Consider the following 23,310-nt stretch of genomic DNA (forward strand, 5'->3'; position numbering starts at 1 on the left):
CTGGAGCAAACTGTGCAGCGTGCAATCACTAAGGGAATGTACCTAATGCAGAAAACGTGCCTTGAAGTTAAATAATCATAGAATGAAAGCACATTGATGGGAGAGGCCTACTTTTGTTAATACCATTTTCCTTCATTTTAGATTCTCCTGAATTATTTTGGAAACTATGTACCTAATTCGTGGACACAGGATAATGGCTGCACTCTTTGTGAATCCGATACAATTGACTTGTCTGCGGTAGATGTAAGTGGAATTGACTATATGGGAATGTAGTAATAAAAAACACTTTGTCATAAACTGCTGTGATTTATAGGAAAAAAATGGTAAACTGTTTTATAGTTTTGATTGTATGGTAGATAATGGACTTATAATGTTAAAACACAGTGACTCAGAAAACTACTGGATTTGTGTTTCTGAACTATTTTAAAAGCAAAACCAGTTAATAACTGAACCCAATGGAAGGGACCTGGTGGTTCATATTTAATAGCTTACTATGATTGGATGCTCTTGTGTTATTTTAGTCTGTTTGGTCAAAGCATTGAGAAAAAATAAAAAATCATTACAATACTTCAACGTTTTCATTGACTAATTTTATCTGTGCTTGATTTTCAAATTTAATGATTTAAAAAATAATATATAATTACATAACTAAGGTTTGTTCTAACTACATGTAATAACTCATTTAAACCTCACAAAGCCTCCAAAGTAGGTAATGCTAATGACGCAGTTTTACAAATGAGAAATATGAGGTACATAAAGTAAGTAACTTGCCTGGGGCACACAGTTTTTAAGTGTTGGAGTGGGGATTTGAATTTAGGTAATCTGGCTCCAGATCGTATGTTCTTGGCCACTGGGAAATTTTATCTGTATGTCGTGTACTTACTATATGGCAGGCATGATGCTACATGTATGTATTTCACATAGAACTATATTTTATCATTTGTACTTTGAGGGTGAACAACGGTTAGAGATATTTATTATTAATCTATAAAACATTTTTATGGTTCTTTGTTCTATCATCGGCAAGAACAGTTTTAGGATATCCTGTAGTAACATTATTCTTCCAAAAAATTGCTCTAGTAACTTAGAAGAATATTATGTGTATGAACAGTTGGATTCTAGGGAGCTATTTTGTTATTATGACTGGTTCTTCCCTTTATTCACCATAAGTTTATTGAGTGCCTACAGCATGCCAGATAAATATTAATAGAAGCAATGAAGGCAGAAATGAAATTCCCAGGAATATAGTTCTGGTAATTCCTGAACCCATGCAAATACAAAATACTTTCACTGTAATATACTCAAGCTCCAGAATTAAATTATTGCCACTGTTTGAAAGGAGGATAAAGAGTAACTTGTGTACACTTGGGAGTTTATGAATATAACTCTATTTTACTTGAAAATAAGTTTTTTGGCTAATCTCTCAGATAACAAACAGATTGTTTCCTATCTGGAAAGAATGCCAGAATATTTCTGAATGAAGCTGCATCATGAAGTTGTTTAAAAATTCTTTTGCTGAAAGTAGTGTTGTACTTTGGAGGATGAGTTAATACTTTTTATCTGTTTTGTTTCATTTCACATAAACTTTCTGGTGCAAAGATAGATAAATATTTTTATTAAATTTTTTTCTTTTTGCATGTAGGAGTCTCTTACTTAATTCTTAAGCTATTTTGTCTTACTTCCTGTTAAAATATGCTAGAAAGGAAAACTGCTCATTCCATTATGCAAAATGAATTATGTGCTTTCTATGTGTAGTTATTATGGAATACAATTATAAAAATTAAGTGTGGATAGTTAAATCCTAGGCCTACCATATTTTTAGATGTTGGCCAAAGGCAAGTTTCTTTACATGTAAAAATAATAATGAGCATCTCAGAGGGTTGGTAGGAAGGTTAAATGAAACTTTACATGCACACATATGACAAATGTATATGATAAATATATAAAATATTATATATGTATAAATTAATATATATGAAGTGTTCAGCCTTCAATAAATGTTAACTGTTACATTATCATTATTATATAAAAGTAAACTTATAATTATATTAATAATGGAGATGTAGTATGTTGAAGCCTAGTTTTTTAACTACTAGTTTATGTGTTCTGGGTCACTTAGCTTCTTTAAATCACATTTTCTTCATTGCATATTTGGAATAATAAATAGCTTCTAAGGCTATTATGAAATTTAAATGAAATACATCATCTCATTTGGTAAGGGAGAGTTGTGATCTACTTTTTTTTTCTGTTAAATAGAGAACTGTTTCCTGTTTTCCTGTAACTTATTTTTCCTGTTAAATAGAGGACTTTTATAGAGAAGATATTTTGTTTTATTTCTTTGTATTTGTTTATTCATTTAATAATATTTGGGTGAGTCAATTGATAGACTAAAGAAGTATGACAGCATATAAAGTGTACTTTTGCAAACACAGATTAAGTTATAATACATATGGTAGAGGAATACGTAAGGTACCATGTGTAAAAAGATGAGAGGAAGCAACTAATTCTGCGTTTAAAATATATGATATTTTTGTAATCTATAATCGTTAAGACTAGATTTAAAACATGGTTTTAATAAAACATTATAAAGTCTTCTGTATAGTTCTGATAATAACACTGTTACAGGGTAGTTATGTTTCTGTCTTTCCCATCCAGTTGTAAGTTTCTGAAGCTAGGAACTTTCATTCCTTTTGCTAAATGTTGCTCATTACAAGGACTGACATGTCTAATGGATGTTTCAGATGTTTTTATACAATGAATGAAAGATAAACTACGCATTAAACCCTCGCTAAAAGATTTGACAAAATATATAAAATAGATATACTACACTAAGATAAAGTATATTAATGAAAGAAAATAGCTTTTCTTAAAGTATATTAATGAAGAAAAGTAAAAGACAATCAGTAAAATGAGATTAAAGGATGTCTGAGGATAAAAATAAAGTCTCAAGTCCTCCATGATCTCTTTATTTGAGCTACAAATTAAGCCCTGAACTTTAAGCCATGAAAAAAAAATGGAAACACAATTAGCATTTTGGTTTCTTAGATGAAGCTTTCAAAAAAACATTCAGCTCTGAAGAAGCTTCTTAAAGAGCTATTATAAAGGAAGCATTGACTAGCAGAGAATGAAGTATCCTTAACTACATTCATATAATTAATATGACAGTGAATTTCCTCTTTGAACCTAACTCATAATCAAGATGTGGCTCAGTAAAATCACTTTAATGGGGTCCACAAAAATTTATTTCCAATGTTAGAGAACCACCACAGAGCAATTAAAATTTAGCAAATTATGTTGAACTGAGATTCTATTTTTTTATGTTTTACTGGTTAAGATTTGAGTAGAATGTAAAATAAAACCATACTAATGATAATGTGTTTTTGTGTTTGGTATAAAACAAAGGTCCACCCAAATGTAACAATAGGTGTTTTTATTGAGCAACCAACTCCGTTCCTACCTCGATTTTTGGACCTACTTTTGACACTGGATTACCCAAAAGAAGCACTTAAACTTTTTATTCATAACAAAGTAAGTATTTGAGAAATGAATGTTTTATGTGAAAGCTATTTTTGACTTTTTGGGGAGCTATTTGTTATTTATGTCTAAAAAATTCATTGGGCTAAATTCAATGGAGGATTTTTAGAGTAATTACAGTTCTGCCTTTTTAGGACCTCAGGATTTTAAAATCTGGAAACTAGCATCATTATACTGGGATGAGCCAAATGAAAATGCCAATTTTTGTAGAACAAAATGGCTGAATATTATTAGCCATTTTCACATGACTCAACCTAATATATAGCGAAGGAGATGTCAAAGGGTTTAGATTCCTTTGCCTTTGGGTTGGTTCTGGTACTTTCTTTTATAGAACTGGTCATTAAATTATTTGCAATTTAAGATAATATCATAACATCAGAACTTGAAACAGCTTCCAGATAAAGTATTCTTTTGATTAATCACACGACATGCTTTCCCCATAGGATTTTGATATTGTCATTTCCTTCAAAAATATTCACAGCCTCCCAAATACCTCCCACATATAATCTAAACTTAAAGATATTTTCCCTCAATATATTATTTATTTATTTATTTCCTATTAAAATAGTTGCTATTTAACATCATCTGGAAAAGCTCCATAGTTGTGAAATATGTCATTTTCTACTTTCTGTCCCAATACTCTTTGTTTTGCATTGTTCTTTATCCTTATGTACAAGTCAGCTTTTCCACAGAACATTTCAAATTCATAGAAAACCAGCTTCACTGGGTTTAAAAGAGTGAAGAATTTAGTATTTCCTTTGTAAAATATGTTGTAATATATGTACTTAATACTAAATTGTTTTTATGTATTATATCTTTTATTTATATTTTTCCTGCTTTCATAGCACCTTAAACTCCTTGATGGCAGGAGTTTTTATCTTCTCTCCTTTTATTTAACATAAACTCTGTGCGACTTTTATATGATAAGTGATTTTTAACAAGCTGTGAAAAGTATCAAATGTTCAGAAAGCTTTGAGACTTGAAACAAGAAAAACTCTGAAATGCTCTAATGATGGAAACAATAGTCTTATTGGAATTTTAGCACAGTTGAATTGAATTGCACAAAATTGATAATGTTTATGTTGATGGTTTTCCCATTTATCTGTCTATAAAATTTTGTTAAACTTCCTCTTTTTTTTTCTAATCACAAAAGTTTATATATAACCATTAATTTTTCTTTCTGGTTTTAAAGAATATTATGCAACACTTTATTTTGTGAAATGTGATTATTTATATTTACAGCTCAGATAAGTATGTTTAATAGACATTTTTTTCCTGAATATTTTATGACATATATCTAAGGTGCTCAGTCTATAAGCCACTTTTCCCTCTCTAGTTAGAAATATTTTGTATTAATAGTATTCAGGATTTAAGTATTTATGCAAGTAGCTGTGAAGGGTTTAAGTATTTATGCAAGGACCTGTCTAGCAGTAGATGTTGAAAGAATTTTCAGGTATCTTCTTTTTTAAGAATATTGATATGTATGTATTTTAGATTTTCCATGTGCCATTTAAGTGATATTTACATACAACATGCACAATATGGTTATTATTTTATCTGTAACTGAATGAATATATGAATTGTGGAATTCACAACTTTGAATTTGATGGATTCCATACATATGAATGCTTCAGTCTTCTTATTGTCTTAATTTCTTTCTAATTTTTGATTTTTAAAATATGTTACAGGAAGTTTATCATGAAAAGGACATCAAGGTATTTTTTGATAAAGCGAAACATGAAATCAGTACTATAAAAATAGTAGGACCAGAAGAAAATCTAAGTCAAGCGGAAGCCAGAAACATGGGAATGTATGTTTTAATAACTTTAAGCTAAATTTATTAAATTATTCTACTAAAGAAACTTTAATAAAATAAACTTTTCCCAAATTAATATGCTAAACTTGGGTGTCTCAACTATTTGTGTGTGTGCGTACACACACAGCAGCAAGATTCTACTGTTAGACTTTGTCTGTGTTTGTACTTATTTACATGGAAAAGGCCATGGAAGTTACTTACATTTTTCTCTTAATGGCTAGGAGTCGATGTGTTTAATCGAAGTAAGAATTGAACTAGGGACCAAGATTTAAAAAAATGCAGATAAATGAATAGTATGACTGCTATAACAGTGACTTACAATTATGTTTACTATCTGCGGGTTGTATCTGGTAAAACTGTGTTTTTGACTCTGGGTAAAAAGGGGTATTCCTACTTTCCAGTTACCTACTGATCTAGATAATATTGTAATCCCTAGAAGAGGTATTTTAGGCTCTTTGTTTAGAGCCTTTAATATTTCAGACTACTAATAAAACTATGGTAATAGTAATAACAATCATTTATTCAATGAATGTTAACTGAATATGCCAGGCTGTGTGTTAAGAGCTGCTGATAAAAAGGTGAAGACACAGTGCTTTCTTATCAGACAACACCCTTATCTACTCCTAACCTTAATACTTTGAGCCGCGAAAGTTCAAGGACCAAAGTGATAGATTCTACAGGGCTGGGGTTTGGAATAGGCAGAAAGCAGGCCTCTGAAAAATCCAAACTGATATTATTACTAATGGTTCTATAATTTATTCATTGGAGAATCCGTTGAGCCCACATTCAGAACTTATTTTCTTTAATTTTTTTGCACAATTGTAACAAGTTTTTCTATCTGGTATCCTGTTTGGCACTTGCTTAGAAATATGTGGGGATACACACTGACAACAGCAAAAAGTGATAACTGGGACCAGCGGTGTGGGAGGGGATCTCAGAACTGGGAAAGAGATAACCCCAAATGTAGAAGCCATTATATGTAGAGGTATTTCATATGTCATCACATATCAGGTAGTGTTCATTCCTTGGTATTCCTGATGATAATGTTACAGACTCTGCCAGGAAAAGCAGACATAGTCAGCTTACCTCTGGCAAGAAGACAGGAGAATAACTATCTTAGAAATAATTCTACGCAAATTAAGTTTAAAAATATTAATACCTTAAGAGTCATATACTTATATTTCCAAGATTCACTTAAATCTGAGTTGTTGAATATACAAGATGCAATTGTACGCATATGCATGTGTGTATGCAAAAAAATTTTGATTTGTGAAAAAAGTTGATAAATACATTGAGGTGGATTATTTTGACCTTTCAGAGAGGATTAGATACTAAATTAGAAGTTGCCATTCTGACTAGATGTTTTATACCTTAACGATTTAGTGGCTTAAAAATATATTTTACCTGGCCTAAAATTTTAGTGTTGATCACCTATGAATATCTTTGTTGATAAGTTGAACATTTTGAAAATTAAGACAATATATATCCTTTTGGATATTGTCTCACTCTTCAGATTAATACTTTATCTTACATATAAGAAGCTTTATGTTAACATTTTTCAACCAGCAGTTATTTGTTTTATCTAATTTTTATTTCGTTTTCTTTTTCAATGTCAGGGATTTTTGCCGTCAGGATGAGAAGTGTGATTACTACTTTAGTGTGGATGCAGACGTTGTTTTGACAAACCCAAGGACTTTAAAAATTTTGATCGAACAAAACAGGTACTATTTAAGATTAAATATCAATTTATTAAATGATAATTTTCCACATTGATGTGGATACCCTCTAATTAATTACTTATCTGTGTTTAGTAATTGTGGGAACTTACATTCAGTTATTTTCTATACCTTACAAACTTTCTGTTCTAATTAATTACATTTCTTTTAAAGGAGTCATAGAAAACAACCTGATGACAGCTAGAAGTATTTAGTTGTAATCACAGCTATGATTACATTTGGTCTGTTTTTCTATTTAAGTCTAGGTAAAATTATATCTGATACTAATAAAATTTAGAATTGTTTTGTTCTCTATAGATATTTTTAAATAGAATTTCATAAAACTTATGACCTAAAAAGTTATTGCATATAGTTTTAGTTCTTAGAATCTAAAATACATTTCGAGGTACAAATCATTCCACAGCCAGTTTTTTAGTTTTATTTACGCTTGAAGTAATTATCATTGAGCAGTGCCTGTTTTAATTGAATTGGGAAAAAGACACTATGTTTATTAGTTTATAATGATATTAATCTTCATTTGTTAATAGTACTGATACTACTAATAATACCATTATTACTACACCTACTAATAGCCTACCTTTAATGAGCACTTATTAAGTACCAAATGTTGTTCTAAGTATGTTTACATACATTAACACAATTATTTCTCCTAATAAATAGAATGTTTAGCTGATGAAATGTTAGAATGACTTTTTGTTTTGCTAAGCAAAATATATGGGGTATCTATTATGCTTTATTAACCCACCCTCTATGTAAAGGATATGGCACTAGTATTTGTCAATTTGAAGATTCAGTTTTTTCTTTAAAATCTAAGACCTCTCTGAAGCAATCTGTATATACAGCCACACTGTATAACTATCTATAAAAATGTGTCTAAGCTGTCTACAAATTGCAGGTATTTTCCCAAAGCATATGAATAAAGTTTTGATCATTTGATCATTTGATAAGGAAAAGCAGGTGAATTACCACAAAGGTATTGAATAGAATATAATTTGTAACTCTTAACACCTAGTCCAATTCAGGAATATTTTCTTTAATTTGCATTGTTAATTCTCTCTTAATTTGATTGAAATGCAATAGTGTATAGTGAACATACACTTCTAATAATATTTAGATGTTTTTATTTTATGACATTTTGGTAGATAATTATTAATTATTCTCTTAGTGAGCTATATAATGAATCCATACTATGTGTTTAACATATATCCCCCTTAGAAAGCAAAAATTTCCCTCATGAGGAACTCAACTGCCATCTGGGGCCCTTGTCCCTTAAAGAGTCAGTAAAACTAGGTTGTGTCTCCAGTTCCATGGATTTCTGTTAATTACCAAAGGTTTAGGTTCATGTGATACCTATAGTTTTTCCTTCTGTGTCCAAGTATGTGGTTTCCATAATAAATTTACATGTACCAAGAATGTTGTGAGCGTTAGCTTATTTGACTGAAGACTAGAGGGACAGAGAATGGGACACATCTTGGGCATGTGGCTTTCCAGCATCTCATCAGCTCTCTTTTCCGTCTCCTCTTCCTTCCTCTGCTATTTATTGCCTTGTTCCAAATTTTACTCCTTCAATTGTCTAATGCAATTCATCGTTCCTCAGCTGCTCCCCCTACATTTCTATTCTCAGAAACATTGAGGCACACAGCAGGTGGATTTTGGTTTTTCAGACTTCTTGGTTCAACCCTTTTTAGGAGGCAGCTGGGATTATAAATTACAAGGTTGGTTTTTCTATTAAATATTTGATATTGTCAGTTGTTGACATTGGATTATTATTCCCTAAAGTAGTATCTATAAAGATTCAAATTTATGTTATTTCCAATATTGCAGGTATTCTAAACAAAACAAAATATGTGTTTCTGGTTAATAATTTATTTTAATGGGAATCAGGAAAAATAAAATTATTATTTTGCATGATATGCATTTATTTTATTTTACTTTTGTGCATGTAAAAGAAAGAGCTCAGCTGATCTTCACAAGATTGGGATATTGTAAAAGAGGTTTTTTATGGAGAATGATTGGTCCATAAACTTCCTCTTGGAAGAGTTGTTAGATCTTTTCTTAAAAATTGTGTGGCACTACTGCCTTTTAGAAATAATTTTAGGATAACTTCAGATTTTGTTATCTCATTTGGAAAATGCTGACATTACAAATTAGATTTCCCTGAGGGAAAATCTGGCAAGTTTTAAATTTGTATCATATGTTTGTCTCAAATGGACCACTTTCCTCCTAGGTAGTGAGACAGAACATTATGGCAGTTATCCTCCATTTCCTCTATTTTGTTTTCTAAAATAGTTAAAGGACCAAAAAAAAAGTTTAATTTTGCCAGGGCTAGCATACTATAACTATAACCCATTTTTAAAAGTCATAAAATAATGGAAACATACTTTAAAGTAATTTGAGACTTAATATGAAAAACAACTGGCCTATTCATGAATGTCTTAGCCTGTCTTCATTTATTTTTTTTCAATCAACAAATATTTATTGGATACCTTAATGTACATGGGACTATTGTCTGCCCAATGAAAATGAAAATATTTTATTTCATTTATTTCATTTTGAAATACTTGAATTAAATTTAAATACAATTAGGGTAGTTTCAGTCTCTTGGCTGTAAAGTACATTTAAAAGTCATTTTTATGTCTCAATTAGCATTTTCAATGACTTTTTTCCTTTTTTGTTACTCTTTTTAAGAAATATGGTTGAAAATTAGCAGTGTGTACTCATTTAAGAAAAGATGCTGGGAAGAAATTCCTTTTTCATTTTATTTTTATTTTTTTTTGGATTAACTGCATGTGTGTTAAATGAACTTTATTGTGTTATGTGTCATGCTAAGCCCAAAACTTCTGTGGTGATTTAAAAATAAATAATTATGCGAATCTCTCTCTCTCTCTCTTTCTCTGTCTTTAGAAAGATCATTGCTCCTCTTGTAACTCGTCATGGAAAGCTATGGTCCAACTTCTGGGGAGCATTGAGTCCTGATGGATACTATGCCCGATCTGAAGATTATGTGGATATTGTTCAAGGAAATAGAGTGTAAGTTGCTTGATTTAATCTTTTAATGTAAAATACTATAATCTAAGGATGTAGTCTTTTTAATATTACTTGAAAGTTTTTGGTATTTATCTCTTTTCCTTATATTTAATGGAAATTTGAGAATTTGGAAAATACTTGGAATCCTGAAATACTAGTGTAAAACAAATATTTTAAGAAAATTGTTTTTAAGGTTCTCAATCTTCAATGGAACAAACTCGTAGGAAATACTGAGAGACACTAACTATATGGTTGTCATGGATATCCCATGTTATGGTTGGTGGAAGAGTAATACTATTCATTTAAAAGTTTAGAAAGAGAATTTAGTTTAGCTAATTTATTTAATGGCACGATTAAGTATTGTTTGGATAGTTTTTAAAATTTATAAATAAGTAAGCAATAATACCAACACCAAAACTTTCCAGTATTCCTATTTTGTGCATTTTCTCTGTGAAATAGCTAATTGTCTGCTTAAAGATAGGTTTTTTTCAACAATATCTAATTTCTGTTTCTAGAGATTGTAAAGAATATACATGGTACAAAATGTGTGCACGATTGATAATTATTTCAGAGACAGCAGTTGCTATTTCAGAGACAACAGTTGATATTTTTAAAACTAAAAAAATAATCACAATCGAAATAGTTTTGCTAAGGAAATACTGGGGAGAGAACATAATTCGTTTTTTCATACAGATGGTAGACCAGAGTGACTGAGTCATTAAATGCCTGGCCTCAGTGCTGAAATAGGTCAGCCTGATTAAAAGGAGAAATAGGCTCTCAGGACTAAATTAAAAAAAAATCATGTGTTTGTCTTTGAATAGTTGTATGGTAATAAGATGTTTTGCTTGTGAAAATGGTAATCGGTGTCGAAAGCTTAAATTTTGATGATGTAAATATGGTAAAGGCTTTTGTTAGCTGCAATAAAAAGCATGATGGCTGAGAAAACACTAGTAAGATCATATTCTATGGTTTCAAAGTACTTTTATTGACCCTGAGATGATTTGGATAGATCATATGCTTGAAATTATCTGAGGGTACAACAGAAATGAGGTTTCACAAAAATAGAACGGAGAATTCATGTTTTCAGGTTGCTTTAGGCACTGTTGATTTTTCTATTTTTCTCCTGTCGTTGTTGTCTAAAGTGTAAGTAAAAGAATATGGTAAAGGCTTTTGATCTAGTTAATATATTAATAAGAATACCCTGCATGTCCAAAAACTTCAGTAATGAATGACATCTTACAATATATAAGTGTGTGTGTGTAATTTTTTCTTCAAAATTGAAAAAAATGCATATTACACCAGCAATTAATTTCTGAATTCACCAACACATTGTATGCAGTAGTCCCCTCTTACCTGCAGTTTTGCTTTTCATAGTTGCAATTACCCATGGTCAACTGTGGTCTGAAAATATTAAGATATTTTGAAAGAGAGGGAAGGGAAGATTATATTTATAAAACTTTTATTATAGTATAATAGTTTTATTTTACTATTTTTATAAATTAAACTTTATTATAATAAAGCATGTATGTATAGGAAAAACATAGTACTGTATATATAGGATTGAGTCCGATCCATGGTTTCAGGCATCCCTTGGAGGATCTTGGAACAGATCCCCCACAGGTAAGAGGGAGCTACTGTACTTCTTAAGGCTGTTTAGGCAGTTTTCTTTGAGGCTGATCTAATAAAACAAAATGATGTCATATTTTTATTCATATCTAACTACATTTCCTTGGGCAAGATCTTTCCTTGCTGTTCACTAAAAGCAACAGGCACAACCCTTCTGGCAAAAATGTTCTTGTGCTGTTCTTAGGAAATGAGTCATGTTCAGAGTGAGGATATAGTTGTGAGAAGGAATGCAAGTCAAGAGAATCTCCCAGCAGTCATGCACTTCCAGCTGTATTTCATCATATTTTTCTTTTTTCTACAAAAGATTTGAGATGGCTTAATGAATTTCAAGAGAATATAATGTAGGAGAATTTTAGGCTATTTTCAGTGGCTCTTAGAGGTAGGGGTTGCCCTGATATATGTTTGACATTTCCTGTGGTTTAAATATTTCCACTATGGCTAATTTTAAGTTTCCAATGTGAAATCACTGAACATGAACTTGGCACTAAAAGTCAGTCCTAGGGTGCCAGTATGAACTGGCTTTAGCACACCACTGGTTGTATGTTATTATTTTTACTATCAAACTCTTTAATCTTCAGTGGAAACACATTCTGTAAAACAGAATATTATGCTCTAACTGCAACAACTAAGAGATAATAGGCAAAAATGACAGATACCAACCCTAAATTGAAGTTTATCCAGAAAGACAGTGGTTTGTCTCCTGAATTTCCTAAAAATATAGTGTATACCAAGTAATCTCATATATATATATGTCAAATGTCATTAAATGTATTTGTGTGTGGATTCAATAATTTATATACACAAAATTTAAAGACATACAAAATATTTATTTTAAAAATATAAAAATAAAACTTAAAATTATATTTGTGACATTTTGGAATGTCTTTACTTTTAGAGGTGTTTGGAATGTCCCCTACATGGCTAATGTGTACTTAATTAAAGGAAAGACACTCCGATCAGAGATGAATGAAAGAAACTATTTTGTTCGCGATAAATTGGATCCTGATATGGCTCTTTGCCGAAGTGCTAGAGAAATGGTAAGATGTACAATGATGGCTTGCTTGAAGGTTGTATAAGATGGCTTGCTTTATCACTTGGTGTGTCAATGTGTTTTGATGCCCTTTTTCTTTCTAATTTATAAGTACTAGCCAATTTTTTTGGTTCTGTGTTGAAAATTTGGGAGCAGTTTTGGAGAACAATTTGTAAACATTTATCTGTAGAGACGGTTTGAAAAATATTAGGTTTGGTGCTCAGGCTAACTCACAAGCAACACAGTAGGATTTCAGTAATAAAGATGGAATTGTTACAAATTAGCTTCGCTCTTTTCAAAATATATCTTTACTTCTATTTGAAATTCTGTAGTGAAGACTTGACCTAATTAAAATTAATTAGGTAAATCCTGGGTAAGATGATCCTGGGTAAAATGTTACACATTTAAGAAGAACACATTTTTGTTATGAAATCAATGTCCATATTTTCTCTAACTAGGTATAATTTATATCATTATTAACATTACATTGTTAAAAAGCAGGTTCCTTACCACTAAACTGGGAGAAGGGTTGAGATATACATATTTAATCTATGTGAAAAACTAATGATACATTGCTGTTCTATAAATATACTTTTGGTATAAAACTTAAATGACTTAAGAAAGTAATTTGCTTTTGAAAATGAATAAATATGTTTTATAACATATTTATATGATTTTCTGTTTTAGAAATGATTGGGTTATTTTATTTCTAAATTTATATAAGCAATTGTGATTTTGGGAAAAATCAGAAAAGTTGGCAAGTATTTTTTTTTTTCTTAGTTTAACAAGGCATGTGTTGTTTGAGTATGTTTGTTTTTCGTTCAAACCTATGTGCATTGTTATTATTGAATATTCTCAATACCTGTGATTGTATTTTGTGCTCATGTTTGGCTGATTTGACTCAACAGCGCATCCTGGAATGGCCTCTCTTACTCATTTTTTCCTTTGTCTTCTTTATGTGTGTCTAATGTAAGTTCTAAGGAATGAGCTTGGATTTATGTTTTGACCAAAAAAAAAAAAAAAAAAAAAAGGAAACAAAGGGCTGAAAAGGCTGGAGATGTTTCTTTGTGTGCGCTATAAGCTTTGCTTGTTCTGCATGTTGTCTATGAAGGACATTTCAGAATGTCAGCTTCTGATCAAGAGCTGCTATTTTTATTTACCAAAGAATACCTGAGAGAATGAGTGTGCAGGTCAACTTACCCAATGCTTCTCTTCATTTTAGACTTTACAAAGGGAAAAAGACTCCCCTACTCCGGAAACATTCCAAATGCTCAGCCCCCCAAAGGTGTTATTTTTATTTATTTTTATTTATTTTTGTTTATTTAATTAATATTTGATACGGTATATTGCCTAGCATTAAAGTTTCTGTAAGAGCCTTCTTTGCATTTAGCTTGGTAAAATGTTGGTGTTCATTGGTTAGTAATTTGTATATGTGTGTGTTTGTTTTTTGTGATATAGGGGTGTGCATTGTGTGATAGCTCTTGGTTCTTTGGGCTGATTTACATTTTATGGTTGACAAGTGAGAAAGTTAAAGTTAATGAAGTTCCTTTCATTCATTTTTTTCTAGTTTTTTTTTCTTTGTTTTTAAAGGGGAAGAGGAGGTAAGAGTAGGTATAAAGTATATCTTGATTAAAATGAGGTTTGGGTACTCTTCCGTGATTTATTCTGTTCATCACTAACCATTTACCATTAAAACAGGTACAAAAAGAAACAACCTTACCTCAGTGGTGTTTGCCACATTTATTTCGTTTGGAACAAGGATATAAGATGATTGGTTTCCTTTAGTTGCCTTTATAATGCATGACTCGTTGCTATGTTCAGTCTTTAAACATTAGAAAAATAAAAGAATGAAATAGACTGATGAAATATTCCTGACACTTTGAATTCTTGCTTAAAAATGTGACTTTGTCTTCTTTGAAAGGGAACGAAGCCAAAAGAGGTATAATTTATTGCACTTTGGTGTCTCAAAAATATTTCTACTTTCAAACAGGAATTTTTTTCCCGATGTCTACATCTAGGATCAATGAGAAAGGGACAAAAACAGTCCATTCTTTTTTCCAGTTGAGTGTCAGTGCTATCTACTAGTTTTGTGTGGTGTCTGAATTCATTAATCAATTTTATTTTTTTATTTTAAATCATGAACATTTTAGATGAAACGTAAAAATGCATGTTCATAAAGAAAATATAAAAATTGAAATTAATATCTTCTATATATTTTTCCTATGGTTAAATTTATTTTTTGTACCTATGTTTAAGGTTAATACTGTTATTTTTTGGCATATAGGGTGTATTTATGTACATTTCTAATAGACATGAATTTGGAAGGCTATTATCAACTGCTAATTACAACACTTCCCATTATCACAATGACCTCTGGCAGATTTTTGAAAATCCTGTGGTATGTATTTCATATTCAACTTCATTTATTATTTTCTTAAATTCTTAATGGATGTAAATCGTTTGGGTAATGACATGAAAATAGGGTAAGAAGCTTTTAAAAAAATGATATAATATAGTTCATGACCCATAGAGTAGATCTAACCTTGATCAAAAATTTTTTATTAAGACATATATTAGGTTTGATGGATGGAATTATCAGTTTCTTTGCTTTCATTGTTTTTGTTTTATGTATTCAAAAGCACCATCACAATTTCAGAGAAATGTTTACAAATAGCTCACATATGATGATATTTTGATTTTTCAGGAAAAACATTCAAGAATTTAGTTTGGGAAAATACATGTCATATTATCATTTTGTTAATTTTTTTAAGCCATTTTGTGAATGTACACCAAAGACACCAAAGATAGCCAGAAAAAATTGTAGAGTAAGCTGATTCAGCATATAACAAAGTCTTAAATTGGGGAAACTATTTCCTTTAAAGTGAATTTTTTTTCATTTTTTAAAAATTTGAATCATACAGTAATTAGCTCCTTTTTTGTTTTACAGGAATCTCCTTTCTTTAGTCAAGTTGGCACATTTATTCCAGGGAAAATACTGTCTTGAACAATCATCCCCATAACACTACAACCTATGATTTCCCCCCTGCCAATAGTAAAACTTTTAAATTACAAAGACTCAATCCACCTGATGAGAATTTTCTTTTATTTTATAGGAGCAATTGAGATCTGGGAATAGGAAATTTAATAGTGTCTGAATATTCTGTTGAATAGAAAAAGAATATCTTTTGATATTTTGTTATTTTAAAAATGTTTCTTTCATTTTAGCCACATATCTTCATCTTTCATGGGAGTAGAGTTGAAAAGAGACTTTCTAGTGCTGAGACTGGAATTCCACATTTCACTTTGGCACTGAATCTCTTTGTATCTTGAGGGATAAAATTATTTCATTTCTTGGGTAATACTAACTTCCTTGTAAGATATCCTAAATTGTAGACATTTGTGTAAGAATTCAAGTCTTTGGAGAGTATGCAATGAAAATACCAGAATAGGGTAGGAATTGCTTTTCTTTGCATGGCATACTTTGTTTTGTTTTTTATTAATTAATTAATTTTTTAAATATTAAGAGGGTACAGATGTTTTTGGTACATGGCTTGAGGCAGGGCTGTAAATGTGTCCATCACCCAAATAGTGTTCACTGTACCCATTAGGTAGGTTTTTGTCTCCCCCTTCTCCCCCCTCCCCCGCTTGATTTCCTGTGACTTTTACTTCCCTCCGTGCATTTGTGTGCATGTCAGTTAGTTCCAATTTATTACAGAGTACATGTGGTGTTTTTTTTCCATTCTTGAGATAACTTCACCTAGAACACTAGTCTCCAGTTCCTCCTAAATTGCTGCAAAAGGCATTAATTCATCCTTTCTCATGGCTGAGTAGTACTCCATGGTATGCATATACCACATTTTGTTTATCCACTCATGAAAGTCTATTCGGTAATGTCTCATGAGGGATAACCCATAGCAGAATACTTAGCAATTGTCCCATTATGAGAATTTCTAACAAATTAGTAAAATCCTAGTTTGCTCAATGCTTTGAAAGGTGGTCTAAAATTAAAACTATCAATGTCCTAATGTAAAATCTTAGGGTTTTTTTCTTTGAATTTCAGAAAAATCAATATTGATACATAGGAAATAATGCCATAGATAAAGATTATTAAATTTTATGGATGATTATTTACTTCTAATTTTTTCCCATATTTTGGAATCAGAAAACTGATAAATATTAGAGGGATTAAATATTATAATATATAACATTAAATTATATTAAATATCATAATATAGAAATCTTATTTTTATAATTATATACTAAGTGTAATAAAATTTATTAAGGAATTTGAAGATAGCTTTGTTTCCTCCACATCCAAAATATCTGAGCTACATATAAACTGATATGTAAAACTAAGAATGATACAAATTATCCTGATATAAATTATCAGCCCTTCTGATATCAAGAACAAAAGATATATTTCAGACAACTATTTTTTTGAAACATATTTTTATTGAGACTGTTTTGAGTCCATGCCTCAATTTTTCCCTGCTGGCTTTCTAAATTTGTACTTTGTAAGGAGATAATTAAGAATTTTATTAAAGATTCTAAATAAATTTAATATGAGATTTTTTTTAGATATTTAAATCACTCAATATTTTAATATATCCAAATTTTAATAAATATTTATATTTAAATAAAGCACATGAGCCAGGAAAAGGATTCATTAGCTTATGTTGAAAAAAATTGGGATAACTTTGCATGTGATTTTTGTGCCAGAGATTGGTCAAAGAGAAGAATTAAATTCACGAATTAGAATGAAGAGGAACTATTTTTTAATATATGGCCCATACTTTAATTTTAGTAAGTAAAAGAAATTAAAGTATTAGTAACCCTATAATCATTCTTTTATAAATATTAAAAACTGAAATGAAGGCAAGAAGAAATTTCAAATTCATTTAAAAAATTAAAAAATTTTTAGGGTAGTTTATGATAGAAGTATAAGGCAGACTCAAGTTAATTAATTTACTACTTAATTTTTACTAATATTTTCTGGTGGGATTTTGTTCCTTTTCATTTACTTTTAAACACACACATATTTACCTACCCCTGTAACATACATAAAATACTGACAGTCAACAACTTATGATAGTTTGGCCAAAGATTTTTTTGACCTTATGATGGATTTATCAGATTATTAAATGCATTTGCAATTTATAGCGAATTTATTGGGATATAATCCTATTGTGAGTCAAGGAGCATCTGTAAAGCATGCAAATCTAGTCAACATATGATTGCTCAAGTTTTAAAATCCTGAAGCATAAAACTTTATAAATAAAAATTTTGTGTTTCATAGAACAATGTAAGCATACACAGAATCAAAGATTAGAACACATACTGTGGTTTCTGAAAATTCCTATTTTGTCCACTATACATAATCATTTATAAATTGTTTAATTTCTAAAATGTATGTACTTTGTGTTTTCCAATATTTACAAAAAAATATTTATTTTAATATGTACGGTTTTTTTTTTTTTTTTTTGGTAGGACTGGAAGGAAAAGTATATAAACCGTGATTATTCAAAGATTTTCACTGAAAATATAGTTGAGCAGGTTTGTATTAATAATAATTATGATGTATGGAGCATTTTTGCTTTGTTTTCCAGAAAGCAATATTTAATAATTCAATACCACTTAAATGGAAGATGTTGTGAAAACAAAAAAAACTATCCTTTAGGTAAAATTTATATGGCTTAATTGCCACTTATACAGCCTTAAGGATCATGTATTTGTAAAAATGTTACATGTTAACCATGGAGATTAACATTAATTTTAAGATCATGCCTTTTTTATGATGTATGCTCCTAAGTGCCATATCTTCCTAAAACCACTAAAAATAAGGAACCATTGACAGATCTTTGGTGTAGGCTTCTTTCAGTGAAATTTTATCTTTGAAATAAATTGGCCTCTTTCTGAAAGAAGAGTCTTTTCTCCGGTATTTTAAAAAATTAATTTAGAGTAACATTCAAAACTGTTGCTAATACCTTATTTTTCAGATGCACCATTATTTTATGTACCATGAAAAAGAATACAAATACTATTAGACTATGACAGTCTTCTCTAGTCATTTAGAATTTTTAATTTTATACATATAGAAAGAACTGTTTTAGACTATTAAGACACAGATGTTATTATGTCTTCTAATGGTGATGCCATGTTTTATAGCCTTGTCCAGATGTCTTTTGGTTCCCCATATTTTCTGAAAAAGCCTGTGATGAATTGGTAGAAGAAATGGAGCATTATGGCCAGTGGTCGGGGGGAAAACATCATGTAAGTTGTAATTTTACACAAAGAACTAAAACGTATCAGGGGGAGTAGGGAGTTCAAAGAATTCAGACGTCTACATATATCTCTGAGTTCTAGACCTAAATGAACTGGCTAGCCAAAATTATCAGGGGAACTATGTTTGCGATCTAATTCTGCTACAACCTAATTGTTTTAACAGTTAAGAAGTCATTTAATCTTTCTGGACCCCGGTTTCTTGTTTATACCTGTAATTACACAGGATGGTCCCTAAGAGTCAGTGTGTCAGAGCTGGGTATTGTTAGGTAATACTTTACTGAGTGATATTACTCAATTCTAAGGCCACTTTTTATTCCCGAATTTGCACAGTTAAACTGTAGTGAGAATACTAGGACAAACATTTGATTGACTGTTAAAACTTTTTTTGGTATGTAAACGTAGGAAGGAGAGGTCTATTTGAGTGCCTTTGGTGTCATTGAGTTTTGCATTCACATTCGGTGTTAAAGTCTTGGTTGGAAGTATTACTGAGGGTTCCATTTGTTTCTTATTCTCTGAGAACCCACAGATGCCATCTCCTTAACAATACCAAGGAATTCTAGTGGGATACTCTGGAATATTACTGCCTCTGCTCACTTATTTACCCCAGGTAGTTAGCTGATCAGGGAGAGGGAAGTTCAAAGTATAAGGAAGAACTTGAAGTCAGTAGGTTTTAGAATAATGAAAAGCAATCATTGAAAGACTTTGGGTGTTACAAAATAGAAGTAATGAACCAACACGGAAAGTTTGTTTTCAGTGGCTGGTGATCCAAAGAGCAGATATGTGTAATCTGTGATGATTAAGCAGCTAAGACTGCCTGAAGGGTCTCTGAAAAATACTGATTTTTCACAGGGGCAGGTTGGGGGCTTGGGCAGTAAATATTTTATAATTAAACCTCACATATGCATTTAATAAATCAGAAAGGAGTCTACTGACTTTGCAATACTTTGCTTCATCATTGATACATTTGTAAAGACATTATCAAAGTTATTTTGATAGTTTTACAGTTATAGCAGATGGTACACCATAATTAAACAACTGTTTTTATTGTCTATTATGATCCGTGTTTGAAAAAAATACCATAATATAAATGTGAATTGCACATGGACTACCCTTTATGATTTTTTAATTATAAATTAAAACATTTATTATGTTTCTAGGATAGCCGTATATCTGGTGGTTATGAAAATGTCCCAACTGATGATATCCACATGAAGCAAATTGATCTGGAGAATGTATGGCTTCATTTTATCCGGGAGTTTATTGCACCAGTTACACTGAAGGTCTTTGCAGGCTATTATACAAAGGTAGTCTTCCCCTCAGCCCTCCTGCCTACTTCCTACTAATTTTTACACAATTGTGCATGTTTATGTTTCTATTGATAAGCAAGTCCACTGGCTTCTTTTGCTTTTTCAGGGATTTGCACTACTAAATTTTGTAGTAAAATACTCCCCTGACAGACAACGTTCACTTCGCCCTCATCATGATGCTTCTACCTTTACCATCAACATTGCACTCAATAACGTGGGGGAAGATTTTCAGGTAATGATTATTATTATTTTTTGATTTTTCAAAAGAAATATGTCATTATGAAAATGACTTTTTACTTTAGTTTCTTTTTTAGGTTTCGCTCAGATGTCATAGTTTAAATTTTGCCTCTGATTAAAATTAAAAATAATAAACTGATACGTTTATTCATCTTAACTTTTTAGGGAGGTGGATGCAAATTTCTAAGGTACAATTGTTCTATTGAATCACCACGAAAAGGCTGGAGCTTCATGCATCCTGGGAGACTCACACATTTGCATGAAGGACTTCCTGTTAAAAATGGAACAAGATACATTGCAGTGTCATTTATAGATCCCTAAGTTATTTACTTTTCATTGAATTGAATTTTCTTTTGAATGGATGACTGGCATGAACATGTCTTTGAAGTTGTGCTTGAGAAGATAAGAAGAATATTTAAATAACTTCAACAGAACGACTTCACTTTGGGCAAAACCTTTGAAAAACTTTCTATAAAAAATTGTTTGATATTTCTTCATGTCTGCTCTGAGCCTTAAAACACAGGTTGAAGAAGAAAAGAAAGAAAAAGTAAAAGAAAATATTTATTTCTATGCTTTCTTGTCTCTGAGAATAATGACAATTTTATGAATTTATGTTTCAAGTTGATAAAATATTCAGGTACAAATATACAAGCGACAAATAACACTAATAATATTTTCTTATTTAAGAAAGCCTGGGAAGAGTTTTGTTTATCAACACGTAGAGGAAATGTAGACACAATGGACATAAATGAAAATTGCAAGTCTCAAAAGCTTGGAAATCTGATTCTAACTGAATTTGTGTGCTGTTGTTTAAGTACTTTTTTGAGCACCTATGCAGGTGTCATTTACAGTAGTTACTAAGGGAACACAAAATATTATACAATGTTTTTCCTCAAGAAAATTAGTACAGAAACACAACCAAGGAGCACATCCAGTTGAAAATATTTTTGTTTAGACTGTTAGATTATTTTACATTTGCATTAGAAAATATATTTTCTTCAGATGAATCTTCCAATGTGGATTATATTAAGTAGATATTATTAGATTTAGGAAAGCCTTTCCATTTCTTAAAGTATACCAAGCATTGACTTATGATCAGCAAGTGTCCTTAAGTCAAAACAGGTTTTTTTTTTTTTGGTTTGGTTCCTTTTTAAAAAAAAAAATATTGAAAATAGTGAAAAAAAGAAAAATTTTGTTGCAGTTAGTAGTATATTTGATGATTTTTTAAAAACACTTTTTAAGTACTTGAATTTTATATCAGGACTATAAAGTTATTGAGCCTTGCTTCTTCCCTTCTGCCCTTTGTCTCTCTCCTTATTCTTTTTTTGGAGAAGGGTTATTCACTTTTTTCTCATCCTGGCATGATCTCCATTTTATCCTTCTTAGTATCTTTATTACCTTTCATTTATGCTTTTAAAAAATTCCCCAACAAAAAAATGTGTTGACTTGATTTTTCACCATTTCTCTGAGTAAGGTTTAAATATCCTTATTGTAGCTACTGTTTTTAATTTAAAGGTTAAACTTGAAAAGATGTTCTTAATCATGGTGCCAAAATTCATTTTCTAACACCATGTGTTAGAAAATTATGAAAAATAAAATAATTTAAAATAAGTTTTTGTTGTTCTCTTTATTATTGGTGATTTGTCTTCAGCAAATGTGTGATGAAATAGTCTAAAAGAATATCTGGATATAAAAGCTATGATTTTTTTTAAATTTTCTTAGTCAATTTAATGATATAACTTATCAAAACTATTAAATTATAATATCATCAGTCTTAGTGACTAGGGTATTTGATTTACCTAATTTTACAAGTGAGGAAATAGAGGCCAAATATTTATTCAATATATGTTTGTTTTGTCAGTGGTGTTTTTTGATTCTCTGCTATGGGCCAGGCACTGCTCGAGGCACTGAGGATATAGTGATGAAGAAGACATTATTATTAGTAGAACTTAGTCCATTGACTTAGGAAATAAGGAAGTGGGTTCTACCTCTGTTCTCTTCTTTGGTGGCACTTAATATCCAAAGTAAATTCCTACTATCCATCAACTAGTATAGTATTTTACTATACTTCAGGGATGGTTTTCAAAATATGTAACACCTGGTATGATGTATACACCAACCAGTCAGAACAGACTCTAGTTATCAAAACAGATAAGACTTCTACTAGTGTAAGCCAGCTTATTGTGGTACCGTTAGAGGAATGACATCTACCAGATACTAGTTCTTTTCAGTTTTGCTACATGGGTAGTCAGCCATTGTACCTATTTTAATCTTATGCCATGTTTCCAGAAATTGACCAAGGCAGTCAACTGAGGACATTTTTCTGTCTTCCCTCTTATCCCAGATGCCATGAAATACTATAAAGTGTACCTTTAAAAATAATGAGTAATGGCCGGGCAAGGTGGCTCACGCTTGTAATCCTAGCACTCTGGGAGGCCGAGGCGGGTGGATTGCTCGAGGTCAGGAGTTCGAGACCAGCCTGAGCAAGAGCGAGGCTCTGTCTCTACTAAAAATAGAAAGAAATTATCTGGCCAACTAAAACTATATATAGAAAAAATTAGCCGGGCATGGTGGCGCATACCTGTAGTCCCAGCTACTCAAAAGGCTGAGGCAAGAGGATTGCTTAAGCCCAGGAGTTTGAGGTTGCTGTGAGCTAGGCTGACACCATGGCACTCACTCTAGCCTGGGCAACAGAGCGAGACTCTGTCTCCCCCC

General features: G+C 31.0%; 1 protein-coding gene across 2 annotated transcripts in view; it reads left to right on the forward strand.

The window, feature by feature from the left end:
* The window catches only part of PLOD2 (procollagen-lysine,2-oxoglutarate 5-dioxygenase 2), a 92,164-nt gene extending 69,965 nt beyond the window's left edge, over positions 1-22,199 (forward strand). Inside the window, exons 8-20 of one of the 2 annotated variants that reach the window (XM_069473132.1) lie at positions 142-243; positions 3,403-3,528; positions 5,223-5,344; positions 6,967-7,071; positions 9,991-10,116; positions 12,635-12,776; positions 13,992-14,054; positions 15,054-15,167; positions 18,257-18,322; positions 18,935-19,039; positions 20,209-20,355; positions 20,465-20,590; positions 20,761-22,199. In XM_069473132.1, the coding sequence (XP_069329233.1) occupies positions 142-243; positions 3,403-3,528; positions 5,223-5,344; positions 6,967-7,071; positions 9,991-10,116; positions 12,635-12,776; positions 13,992-14,054; positions 15,054-15,167; positions 18,257-18,322; positions 18,935-19,039; positions 20,209-20,355; positions 20,465-20,590; positions 20,761-20,916 (1,500 nt within the window). In that variant the 3' untranslated portion in view covers positions 20,917-22,199. The remainder of the gene's footprint in view (positions 1-141; positions 244-3,402; positions 3,529-5,222; positions 5,345-6,966; positions 7,072-9,990; positions 10,117-12,634; positions 12,777-13,991; positions 14,055-15,053; positions 15,168-18,256; positions 18,323-18,934; positions 19,040-20,208; positions 20,356-20,464; positions 20,591-20,760) is intronic. The other variant, XM_069473133.1, reaches the window with a different exon arrangement.
* Positions 22,200-23,310: the final 1,111 nt, after the last annotated feature.

This window comes from Eulemur rufifrons, chromosome 7, assembly GCF_041146395.1.
Source record: "Eulemur rufifrons isolate Redbay chromosome 7, OSU_ERuf_1, whole genome shotgun sequence".
Taxonomy (NCBI): Eukaryota; Metazoa; Chordata; class Mammalia; order Primates; family Lemuridae; genus Eulemur; species Eulemur rufifrons.